At 48.3% G+C, this 13,351-nt stretch overlaps 1 gene segment (V, D, J or C); it reads right to left on the reverse strand.

The window, feature by feature from the left end:
- Positions 1 to 723: 723 nt before the first annotated feature.
- LOC140426685 (immunoglobulin kappa variable 3-15-like) lies at positions 724 to 7,884 on the reverse strand. The segment is given in 3 exon segments: positions 724 to 1,597; positions 6,570 to 7,544; positions 7,729 to 7,884. Coding segments are annotated over 2 exon segments (567 nt in total).
- Between the last annotated feature and the right edge of the window lie 5,467 nt (positions 7,885 to 13,351).

Consider the following 13,351-nt stretch of genomic DNA (forward strand, 5'->3'; position numbering starts at 1 on the left):
AGAACCCGGTTTACTCCCCGCAGCTGCATTCTGTGACTGAGCTGCTGGGGAACAAGTCTGAACATGTCTGCTCAATAAAGCCTCGATTGAAGTTCTCTACGTCTCGCCTCGTGTGTGATCGATGGTGCTACAATCATGGAAGCGCATTTCTCTGTTTCGTTACACGCCGCCCGATCCAGCGCCTCGTGCAAATGGTGTCCGACCTGCGGCAAAACGAGTCCGACGCCCTTCCTCGCCAGGGTCGTCGGTGGATTCCTTGGACTTTGGGGGGGAGGCATGTAATAACCTGCCTGCTTACCACTGGCTGGGGTCTAATGGCAATCCCACAATCCTTTGGGAGTATGAGCTTCCCCAATGAGGGGGGGCGGAGAAATCATTAGCAGACTCCCTGCATAAATAAAGCTGGCCAGTTTGGAACCAGCTAGAGAGGAGTGAGCAGGAAGGGAGTTGCTGCTGCTACTGCTGCTGTTGTATTTATATGTTATTGTAAATAAATGTTATTTCTTTCTATCCTTCAACTCGTGCTGGATTCTTCGTGACCCTCACAAAACAGATAAAACTGATTATTTTTAAATGATTGATAATTGTCTTTGAATCCAATCTTCTGCTGATGTGTCATTGATTGACAGGCAAACCAGCCAATCATGACAATCACTTGATGAAATGCAGCCAATCAGCTGATGGGGAGGAGGGACATTTCCAAAGCACACACGAGACACATACTGAATTTTCTTAATGTTTATTACCTTTTACAGATTTACATTGTCAGAAAAAAGACTTGAATAAACAGCCCAGCCAGAGGAAGCTGGAGAAATTCACAGGGAAAATATGGATTGATTAAAACACTTGTGGAGATTTTCTCAATGACATGAGAATTCTGTCCTTTGAAACAGTGACTAAACCTTAAATTGTAACTGCAGGGTGAGCAGGAAGGAGGTCTGGTTCCCTTAAGCAGAGACTTCAGGGGTCACGTTATTTTGGTACAGCTGACGTCTTCAGCATCTTAGAGAGGTTTTACTTGGCATCACGAGTCTGCACTGTCCCATCAAACATTCCCAGAACAGATGCTGCATGGGATTACATGCAGAGTAAATATCCCTCTACAATGTCCCAAAAACATGTCTTAACCCCTGACCCTCAGAAGTGTCTCAGACCCAGTCCCGACAAGGAAGAGAGGTGTAATTCAGTGCTGACAATGACCTTTGCCCTCCCAGCTCACCCCTGTTCTGTTTAAAGTTGTGTCTCCTCTGTGGACTGTCTCTGACACTCTACGCACATTCTGACCTCCTGATGCTCTTGCTGAGGGCAGAGGAGAGGCTCACGTGGGTGAGGGCACAGGAGAAGCGGGCGTTGGACTCCCAGGCAGACCCAGAGAGGGTCAGCAGGCTGCTGACGCTGTAGGTGTTGTCCGAAGCTCGCAGGTAGTTGCTGGTCTGAACCCCGTCCGCAATGACTGCCCCGTCCTTCTTCCACTCCACCACCACCTCATCAGGATAGAAGTGATTGGCAAGGCACACCAGGGTGGCAGTGCCCTTGGTCTTGACCTCCTCCAGGGAGGGGGGTAGCAGGGTTAGCGTGGGTTGTGAATTCTCACGGCCTGAAAGAGAAAGGAAGGAATTTTAATTGCTGCCATTATAAAGGGTTTCAACTTCCCAAATATTAACTGGAATCAAGACATGTGTCAATGTATTGATGATGTAGAATTCTGACAATCCATTCTGAGCAACCTTTCTAACCAGCACGGAACAATTCCAACAAGAGAAGGAGCAGTTTTGGACAAATTTAGGGATTGAATTTGGGCAGGTGGAAGGGGTATCAGTAGGAGTGTATTTGGGTAATAGTGATCATAATTCAGTTAGATTTAGAGTAGTTATGGAAAAGGATAAAGATAGACCAAGAGGAAAAGTTTTAAATTGGGGAAAGGTCAATTTTACGAAACTGGGATTTGACAAAATGGACAGGAAACAGCGACTTGAGGGTAAAACAGTGTCAGAGCAGTGGGAGGATATTTAAGCTGGAGATAGAGAGATTTCAGAACCAATATGTTCACACAAATCAATAGTGTGGGGCGTTGCTGCAGGATAACTAATGAATGAGTGGAACCAATTAGAGAGCAAAATGGTAACTTGTGTGTGGAGGTAGAAGACATGGAGATGGTTCTTAATGAATAATTTACATCAGTTTTCACAAATGAGAGGGACAAAGCAGACATTGTAGTTCAGGAGGAGGAGAATTGTGAAATATTGGATGTGATGAGAGAGGAGATATTAACGTGTTTATCGTCTTTGAAAGTGGAGATACCCCCAGGCCCAGGTGAAATGTATCCCAGGCTGCTAAGGGAAGCAAGGGAAGAAATAGCGGAGGCTCTGACCATTATTTTCCAATCCTCTCTGACTACAGGCATGGTGCCGGAGGATTGGAGGACTGATAATAGTGGACTGATAACAGTCTGGAATAGACTGGAGGGCAGCACAGTAGCCTTGTGGATAGCACAATTGCTTCACAGCGCCAGGGTCCCAGGTTCGATTCTGGCTTGGGTCACTGTCTGTGCGGAGTCTGCACATCCTCCCCGTGTGTGCGTGCGTTTCCTCCGGGTGCTCCGGTTTCCTCCCATAGTCCAAACATGTGCGGGTTAGGTGGATTGGCCATGATAAATTGCCCTTAGTGTCCAAAATTGCCCTTAGTGTTGGGTGGGGTTGCTGGGTTATGGGGAAAGGGTGGCGGTATTGACCTTGGCTCGGGTGCTCTTTCCAAGAGCCGGTGCAGACTCGATGGGCTGGATGGCCTCCTTCTGCACTGTAAATTCTATGATAATGTTATACCGTTGTTTAAAAGGGAGGAAGAGATAGGCCGAGGGAGTGATTTTGAATTTGATGAGGAGGGAAAGAGGAGGGGTGATGAGGGAAGGGAATCTGATGTTGACAACATGGATTTTCCAAGGATTTTCACAAGTTTCCAATGACAGATGGGTCTGGAAATTAAAAGCTGATGGAATCCAAGGGAAAGTGACAAATTGGATTTCAAATTGGTTCAGTGTCAGGAGGTAAAAGTCTGATTTTAAACTGATTGGATCATTTTGGAATGTTACCTAAACATTTGTAAAGAAGTTCACTAGAAATTCAGCACTGAAATGGTTAATAGAGTATTTAAAGGCGCAGTGTCCCTTTAAGAGACTGTTAACCAGTCGGGAAGCTCGAACTATTGATCAGTCTGTCTGGGGGAATAGGTTGAACATTAACAAACCTCAGATCACACACAGGTCGGGTGAACTTTATCTCAGAACATTGGAGCTGACTTGGAGCAACACACTTCACAAAGGATACTGATTGGCTGCCAGTGTAGAAGATTTCACTTCAAACCTTGCTGCGCAGCCCTGGGCTGAGGTCAAGAGTGAGATTACATTAGCCTCTGTGTCCAGGGCGTCAGAATAATCTATCCCTGCTCCTGCGCGGGAACGTCCGGTTCACCAGCCGCATGGTAGCATAGTGGTTAGCACAATTGCTTCACAGCTCCAGGGTCCCAAGTTCGATTCCGGCTTGGGTCACTGTCTGTGCGGAGTCTGCACGTTCTCCCCGTGTGTGCGTGGGTTTCCTCCGGGTCCTCCGGTTTCCTCCCACAGTCCAAAGATGTGCAGATTAGGTGGATTGGCCATGCTAAATTTCCCTTAGTGTCCAAAATTGCCCTTAGTGTTGGGTGAGGTTCCTGGGTTATGGGGATAGGGTGAAGGTGTGGGCTTGTGTAGGGTGCTCTTTCAAAGAGCCGGTGCAGACTCGATGGGCCGAATGGCCTCCTTCTGCACTGTAAATTCTATTCTGATTCTGTGATTCTTGGCTGCGCGCCATTCGCTGGCGGCAGGATAATATCTTCCCGACGATTGTCAATGGGATTTGCCATAGCAACCACCCCAGCCGCTGTGAAACCCGCTGGCGGTGCTGTGCTGCTGGCGGGAAAATTGAATTGCAATACTGGAGAAATCCGGCCCCTATTTCTGGTGGTCTTGTGTCCAGGACACACCCCTAGCCAAGCTGTTCCAGTTTAGCTACAAAACTGACATCGACCAGTTACCCAGCTGTGTCCTGTCCTCAAAAAGTTGGACAAATCCAATCCGGACAATTACTATCCATCGATCATCAGCAAAATGATGGGTGTTGTTATCGACACTGCTATCAAGTAGCACTTACTCAGCAATAACCTGCTCACTGACACTCAGTTAAGGATCTGCCAGGGTCACTTCGGTCCTGACCGCATTACAGCCTTGGATGAAACATGGACAAAAGAGCTGAACTCCAGAGGTGAGGCCAGAGTGACTAACTGCCCTTGACATCGCGGCAGCATTTGACTGAGTTTAATATCATGGAGCCCAAACAAAACTGGAGTCAATGGGAATCAGGGGGAAAACTCTCCGCTGGTCGGGTCATACCCAGCACAAAGGAAGATGGCTGTTGTTTGGGGTTTCAACTCTACAATCTATATTAATGAGCTGGATGAAGGGAATGACAATATTGTAGCTAAATTTGCTGATGATGAAATGATAGGTAGGAAAGCAAGTTGTGAGGAGGATACAGAGTCTGAAAAGGGATATTGATAGGTTCAGTGAGTGGGGAGAACATTTGACAGATGGAGTATAATGTGGGGCAATGTGAGCTTGTCCACTTTGTTCGGGAGAATAGAAAAGCAGCATATTATTGAAATGGAGAGAGACTGCAGAAAGCTGTGGTACAGAGGGATCGGGGTGTCCTTGTGTATGAATCACAGAAGGTTAACCTGCAGGTACAGCAAGTGATTAGGAAGGTAAATAGAATGTTGTCCTTTATTACAAGGGGGATGGAGTATAGAAGTCGGGAAGTCTTGCTCCATCGATACAGCACGTTGGTGAGACTACACCATGAGTACTGGCTACAGTATTGGTCTCATAGAATCATAGAATTTACAGTGCAGAAGGAGGCCATTCAGCCCATCGAGTGGAACGAGCACTCTACATTATCTTTTTTTAAATAAATTTAGAATACCAAATTGATTTTTTCCAATTAAGAGGCAATTTTGGCTGGCCAATCCATCTACCCTGCACATTTTTGCGTTGTGGAGCGGAACACACGGGACATGTGCAACCTCCACATGGACAGTGACCCAGAGCCGGGATCAAACCTGGGACCTAGGTGCCGTGAGGCAGCAGTTCTAACCACTGCACCACCGTGCAGCCCTCGAAAGAGCACCCTACTTAAGCCCACAGCTGCACCCTATCCCCGTAACCCAGCAACCCCACCCAACCTAAGGGCAATTTAGCATGGCCAATCCACCTAACCTGCACATATTTGGAAGTCCTTACTGAAGGACAGATACTCCGACATTGGAAGCAGTTCAGAGAAGGTTCACTGGGCTGATTCCATTGAGGAATGGAATGTCTGATGAGGAAAGGTTGAGCTGGTTGGGTCTGTACTCATTGCAGAATGAGAGGTGATCTTATTGAAACATATAAGATTCCGAGGGAGCTTGACAGGGTGGATGCTGAGAGAATGTTTCCCCTCGTGGGGAATCTAGAATTAGTGGACACAGTTTAAAAATAAGGGATCCCCATTTAAGGCGGAGATGAGGAGGAATTTCTTCTCTCAGAGGGTTGTTAGTGTTAGAATTCTTATCCTAGAGAGCAATGCATGCTGGGACATTGAATCTGAGACATTGAGCCTGAGTTAGACAGATTTTTGATTGACGAGGGGATCAAGGGTTGTGGGGACCAGCAGGAAATTGGAGTTTGGGCCATTTAGAAACGTTCATTTATGGGATGTGTGGATCTGAAGTGGGGATCTGCCATCCTGACCTTGTCCGGCCTAGAAGTAACTCCAGATCCGCAGTAATGTGTTGACTCTGAAAATTCCTCTGGAATGGCCAAGCAAGACGCTCAGTTCAAGGGCAATTAGGGATGGGCAATAAATGCTGGTCCAGTCAGAGATCACACATCACATCAAACAATAAAATATCTCCAGGGATTTTCAGGAATATTGGATCAGGAATAAATATCGGACTGAACTCGACCCAAAGAGAAAGTAACTGAGAGTCTCCCCAAAAGCCTGGAACACTGAAGCCACTGGATTGTGAGCCCTGCTGGACCTGTTTGTCATCAGAACTTTGCTAAGAGATAAGCAGGGAGTGGAGAGAGCAGAGTTAAAGCTGGGGGGAAGTGGGACCTCGGTGTCTCACTGTGCTGCTGTGATCAGTTATATCAGAGAGTGTGACAGAGAGCCAGAGCTCACATCAAACTCTGCCTGTGTCTGTCACACGGAGACTAGAGTCTAGTGAGTGATTTCACTCCATGGTCCAGGAATGTGAACACAGTCTGCAAACGTCCAGATCTCCTCGACACGGTGGGTAAAAGCTGCTTACTTACATCTTGCTGCTTAAAGGGGGGAATGGAACTAAAGAAATACAGCTGGGCACCCTGTTCTACACAGTGTTCTTCAATGAACCATTTCATTCACTGCAGCTCCCCACAACACCTTCAACTATTCAGCATTTGTGTTTGAGAAAGTTTCAGTATTGAAAGGGTTAATAAAGGTGGATTGGGATTTACTTACTCAGTCTGAGCTTGGTTCCTTTACCGAACGTGAGCCACACTGGCAGCTTCCAGTACAGGGGCTGTACAAAAACCTCTGCTCTCTGCTTCACTCACTCACTCTCACCCTCTCTCTGTCTCTCACTCACTCACTCTCACCCTCTCTCTGTCTCTCACTCACTCACTCTCACCCTCTCTCTGTCTCTCACTCACTCACTCTCACCCTCTCTCTATCTCACTGTGTCTCACTCACTCACTCTCACCCTCTCTCTGTCTCTCACTCATTCACTCTCACCCTCTCTCTGTCTCTCACTCATTCACTCTCACCCTCTCTCTGTCTCTCACTCACTCACTCTCACCCTCTCTCTGTCTCTCACTCACTCATGTCTTTCTCTCTCACTCTCTCTCTCTCTGTTTCTCTCAATGTCTCTCTGTTTTGTTGGGAGAGTTGAGAATTCTAATTTTGGATGATAAATCTTTCAGCTGCTCTTCATACGTGGACATGGAGAGTCAGATGGAAACTTGAGGCCTTCAGTGAGCTGTGGACACCACAGGGACTGGAGTGTGTAGTGGACACTGAGAATCATTTGTTCAGTTTCCTTGCTTGTTTTTATTATATATTGTATAAAACTGGGAAGTGTGAGGAGCGGAGGTGGTGCTGTGTGTATTGAGGTTTTTGTAAGGCTCTGTATCACTGTGTAGGGCCAGCTGCTATGTTGCTGACAGTAATAATCAGCGACATCCTCATTCTGCACATTGCTGATTGTCAGGGTGAATCGTGTTCCAGATTGACTGCCGGTGAATCGGTCGGATATTCCTGTGAATCGAGTTGCTGCATTGTAGATCAGCAGAGCCGGTTTCTGGCCTTCTCGCTGTTGGTACCAAGCAACATAATAGCTAACAGATTGACTGGCCGTACAGGTGATGGTTGCGGTCTGGCCCAGGCTCAATGACAACACCGGGGGAGACTGGGTCATGGTGATGTCTCCACTGATACCTGAGGAGTAATAGAGAAACAGAGTGAAGTAAGAACTGTCACAGAAAGAGCCTGTACAATGAGATATTGTTGGAGACACTGACTGTTCCTCTGCTTTCAGCATTTTCCCTTCAATCACAAGTCAGTAGAATTGGATTGAAATGGAGAGCAGGAAAATATTCCAGGTGGAAAGAGAGATTTGTACCTGCGATGCAGAATGCCAGAGGCCAGATCAGCTGGATGGCTGAAATCATGGTGTCTGCTCCTGTCCCTGTGCCTGGTTACTGATAAACTCTCCCTTCACTGGGCTCTGCTTTATAAAGCTGCAGCCTGTGAGAGTCTCACTGCCCGGTCCTCAGTATGTAAATGGTATGAGGCAGAGACACCACGTCAGCACCTTCACTTCCTCTTCTCTCTCACTCCACCCCTCCCTCCGTCTCCTTCTCTTCCTCAGTATCTGTCCCAAAGTCTCTGCTCTCTCTCTTTCTCTTTCCCCTTCTCTCGCTGTCTCTCCCTCTCTCTCTCCCCCTCACTGCCTGTCTCTCTCTCTCCCACTCTCCATCGTTCTGTAATTCTCGAACTGATCTCTATAACAGGCATTATTACTGAAGATTGTCACACTTTTGAGGGCTGGTGCAGAAGTTAAATGCTTCCCTCTTTCTCTCTGTCATAGTCTCCCCCTTGCTCTCTCTTTCCCACACTCTCTCAGATGGATCACATGCAAATGCTTCCCTCTCTCTTTCTCTCTCTCTCTCTCTCTTTTTCCCACACTCTCCGAGGCAGCACAGTAGCATAGTGGTTAGCACTGTTTCTTAACAGCACCAGGGTCCCACTTGGGTCACATTCTATGCGAGGTCTGCATGTTCTCCCCGTGTCTGCATGGGTTTCCTCCCCCTGCTCTGGGTCCTCTCACAGTCCAAACATGTGCAGGTGACGTAAATTGCCCTTCATGCCCCCAAAAAAGGTTAGGTTGGGTTACGGGGATACAGTGGAGATGTGGGCTTAGATAGGGTGCTCTTTTCAAGGGCCGGTTCAGATTCGAAGGGCCGAATGCCCTCCTTCATCGCTGTAAATTCTATTTTTCGATGATCACAATTAAATGAAGGATAATTCTCCCTCTGCTCAGCTCCACCAATGGATGTTGCCCTTGACCCCAGGAGCACGTCTTCTCCTGCAGTAAAGCCATATTTCCCATATTGTCCCTCCAATAGGGACCAGTAAACATGGGCCTCCTTCCCATTGGACCCTCCAAGAGGGACCAATAACATGGGCCTCCTTCCCATTGGACCCTCCAAGAGGGACCAATAACATGGGTCTCCTTCCCACTGGACCCTCCAATAGGGACCAGTAAACATGGGCCTCCTTTCCACTGGATCCTCCAATAGGAACCAGTAACATGGGCCTCCTTCCCACTCAACCCTGCAATGCGGACCAGTAAACATGGGCCTCCTTCCCAATGGACCCTCCAACAGGGACCAATAACATGGACCTCCTTCCCACTGGACCCTCCAGTGGGGACCAGTAAACATGGGCCTCCTTCCCACTGGACCCTCCAACAGGGACCAATAACATGGACCTCCTTCCCACTGGATCCTCCAATGCAGACCAGTAAACATGGGCCTCCTTCCCATTCGACCCTGCAATGCGGACCAGTAAACATGGGCCTCCTTCCCACTGGACCCTCCAATGCAGACCAGTAAACATGGGCCTCCTGCCCACTGGACCCTCCAATGCGGACCAGTAAATATGGGCCTCCTTCCCACTCGACCCTGCAATAGGGACCAGGAAACATGGGCCTCCTTCCCACTGGAACCACCAATAGGGACCAGGACACATGGACCTCCTTTCCACTGGAGCCTCCAGTAGGGACCAGGAAACATGGACCTCCTTCCCACTGGATCCTCCAGTAGGGACCAGGAAACATGGGCCTCCTTCCCACTCGACCCTCCAACAGGGACCAGTAAACATGGACCTCCTTCCCACTGGACCCTCCAACAGGGACCAGTAAACATGGACCTCCTTCCCACTGGATCCTCAACGAGGGACCAGGAAACAGGAAGCGTTCAGGCGGCACGGCCCTGCTCTCTAAATTCTCACCCTTAATCCCTCACCCTCACCAGGTCACTCCACTCCATCAAACTCCTACTGTTCACCCAATCATAGAATTTACAGTGCAGAAGGAGGCCATTCGGCCCATCGATCAATATTCCTAAAGTCCCCTGAACCCCTCTCCATTCCTCCTACTGTCGCTCTGTGAAACATTTTGGAATGTTTTGTGCATTAAGGTGCTATTTAAATTCAGGTTTTGTAGGGATTTCAGATGGGGGCAGAATTGGACAAAGTGGTGATGACTCCTGCAGTCAAATATCCTGCTGAGAGATTCCAGTCTTCCCCACACAGAATAGGGAAGCATTGAGGTTGCATTTTTAAACAAATTATCCATTCCCAGCATGAGGGCGTCGCTGGTTGGACCAGCATTTATTGCCAATGCTAATTTCTCCTGAGGAGGTGGTGGTGAGCTGTCTTCTTGAACCACTGCAGCCCATGTGGTGTAGGTACATCCACAGTGCTCTTAGGGAGTGACTTTTACAATGTTTACCAAACGACAGTGGAGGAACGGCAGATATATTCCCAATTCAGCTTAGGGTGTATCTTGGAGGGGAACCCCCAGGTGGTGGTGTTCCCATGTACCTGTTGACCTTGTCCTTCTAGATGTTAGTGGTTGTGGGTTTTGAAGAGGATGTTGAAGGAGCCTTGGCGAGTTGCTGCAGTGCATCAGTGGTGGAGGGAGTGAACACGGAGGCTGGCGGGTGGGGAGCCAATCAAAGGCTGCTTTGTCCTGGATGGTGTTGAGCTTCTTGTTGGAGCTGCTCTCATCCAGGGAAGTGGAGAGTATTCAATCACAGCCCTGACTTGTGCCTTGTAGATGGTGGACAGGCTTTGGGGAGTCAGGAGGGGAGCTACTCACCGCAGGATTCCCAGCTTCTAACCTGCTCTTGTAGCCAAATATTTATATGGGTGGCCCATTTCAGTTTCTGGTCAATGGTAATCCCCAGGATGTGTATAGTGGGGGATTCAGTGATGCCAGTGATAGCAAGGGGCGATGGTTAGATTCTCTCTTGTTGCAAATGGTCATTCCCTGGTATCTGTGTGGCGTATGTGTTACTCGCCATTGTCAGCCCAAACCTGAAACATTTTCCTTTGTGTCGCGCATGGTTCCAGTCAGCAAAGAGTTTTTCACAATTCCCATTGACTCCAGTTTTCCTAAGCTCCTTTGTTCCTTTGATGTCAAAGGCATCCACTCTCACCTCACCTCTGGAGGTCAGCTCTTTTGTCCATGTTTGAACCAAGGCTGTAATGAGGTCAGGATCTGAGTGACCCAAACTGAGAATCAGAGAGCAGGTTATTGCTGAGTAAGTGCCACATGATCGCGATGTTAATTACACCTTCCATCACTTTACTAATGATCAAGTGCAGATGGACGGGGCAGCAAATGGCTGAATAGGATTTGTCCTGTTTCTTGTGTACAGGACATACCTGGGCAATTTTCCATATTGCCAGGTAGATGCCAGTGTTGTAGCTGTATGGGAACAGCTTGGCGAGGGGAAAGTTCTGGAGCACAAGTCTTCAGTACTCTTCCCAGAATATTGTCAGGGCCCAGAGCCTTTGCAGTATCCAGTGCCTTCAGCTGTTTCCTGATATCACGTGGAGTCAATCCAATTGGCTGAAAACTGATATCTGTGATTCTGGGAACTCCGGAGCAGGCCGAGATGGATCATCCACTCGGCACGACTGGCTAAAGATTGGTGTGAATGCTTCAGCCTTGTCTGCTGCACAGATGTGCTGGGCTGACCCACCCTTGAAGATGGGGATATTTGTGGAGCCTCCTCCTCCAATGAGGACTTTAATTGTCCGCCACCATTCACCACTGGATGTGGAAGGACGACAGAGCTTAGATCTGATCCACATGTTGTGTGATCGCTTAGCTCTGCCTGTCACTTGCTGCTTCTGCTGTTGAACATGAAAGTAGTCCTGTAGCTTCACCAGGTTGGCAGCTCATTTATAGCTATGCCTGGTGTTGCTCCTGACGTGCTCTCTGCATTCTAAATAATAATAATAATCACTTATTGTCACAAGTCGGCTTCAATGAAGTTACTGTGAAAAGCCGCTAGTCGCCACAATCTGGTGCCTGTTCGGGGAGTGAAGCAGGGTTGATCCCCTGGCTTGGTGGTCACGGTAACGTGGGGGATATGCCGGACAATGAGGTAACAGGTTGTGGCTGAGGACAGTTTTGCTGCTGATGGCTCACATGCCACATGGATGTCCAGTTTAAAATTGCTACATCTGTTCTGAATCTATCCCATTTATCACGATGTTAGTGCCACACAACACAATGGAGGGTATCCTCAATGTGAAGATGGGACTTTGTCTCCAAAAGGACTGTGTGGTGGTCACTCCTACCGATACTGTCATGGACAGATGCAGCTGAGGCAGGCAGGTTGATGAAGTCAAGTGTGTTTTTTCCTCATGGTGGTTCCCGCATCACTTGCCACAGACCCAGTCGAGCAGCTATGTCCTTTAGGACACGGTCAGCTCGGTCAGTAATGGTGCCACAGCGACACTGTTCATGATGGACATTGAAGTTCCCCCACCCAGAATACAACTTGTGCCATTTCACCCTCAGTGCTTCTTCCACTAAGTGTTCAACATGGCTGAGTTCTGATTCATAAACTGCAGTCGATGGAAACCACCAGGAGGTTTCCTTGCCCATGTTTGACCTGGTACCATGAGAACACATGGAGTCTGGATTCAATGTTGAGGACACCCAGGGTGACTCCCTCCCGACTATATACCACTGTGTCACCACCTCTGCCGGGTCTGTCGGTGAGACAGGACATACTCATGGGTGATGATGGTGTTTGGGACATTATCTGTAAAGTATGATTCTGTGAGTGTGACTATGCCAGGCTGTTGCTGACTAGTCTGTGGGACAGATCTCCCAATTGTGAAACATGCGCCGTGATGTTAGTGAGGACTTTCCAGAGCCGCATGGACAACCTGGGCCAAAGGGCCTGTTTCCATGCTGTAAACACCTCTGGCCCTATGACAATGCTGGGTTTGCCGTTGTTGTTTCCGGGGTCTAGGTCGATGCCGGATTGTGCATCCGATTTCATTCCTTTTAGGATTTTCAGCAGTTTGATACAACTGAGTGGCCATTTCAGAGTTCACCACATGGCTGTAGGCCAGACCAGGTAAGGACGGCAGATTTCCTTCCCGAAAGGACATGAGTGAACCAGATGGGTTTTTACGACAATCGACAATGGTTTCATGGTCATCATTACTGAGACGAGCTTTTAATTCCAGATTTATTCATTGAATTTAAATTCCACCAGCTGCCATGGTGGGATTTGAACCTGTGACCAGAGCATTAGCCTGGGCCTCTGGATTACTAGTCCAGTGACATTACCACTACACCACGGCCTCCCCACAATGTGCTGTAGGGCTTCATGGAACTGTATCCCAGCATGAAGTGTCCCTCAGGAGGGGAGGGGGACTGTTCGGAGCCCTGAGCTCCATTTCCCAGCCCAGGCATTTTGTCTTCCAATGAATGAATGAGATGCCAATTTGGAGCCAGGTTAGGGACAGTCTCATGCTGTGGACCCAGGTCTACAAGAGGCAATTGGAGATATCACTGAAAAGGAAAGATTTGCTGGGTTATGGGGATAGAGAGGGGGAGTGGGACTAATTGAGTAAGTCACAGCACGATGGGCAGAATGGCCTCCTTCTGTGCTGGAAGATTCGATGTAGTGGACACAGTTCACAGTTTC

The sequence above is a fragment of the Scyliorhinus torazame genome, chromosome 7 (genome assembly GCF_047496885.1).
Source record: "Scyliorhinus torazame isolate Kashiwa2021f chromosome 7, sScyTor2.1, whole genome shotgun sequence".
NCBI classification, from domain to species: Eukaryota; Metazoa; Chordata; class Chondrichthyes; order Carcharhiniformes; family Scyliorhinidae; genus Scyliorhinus; species Scyliorhinus torazame.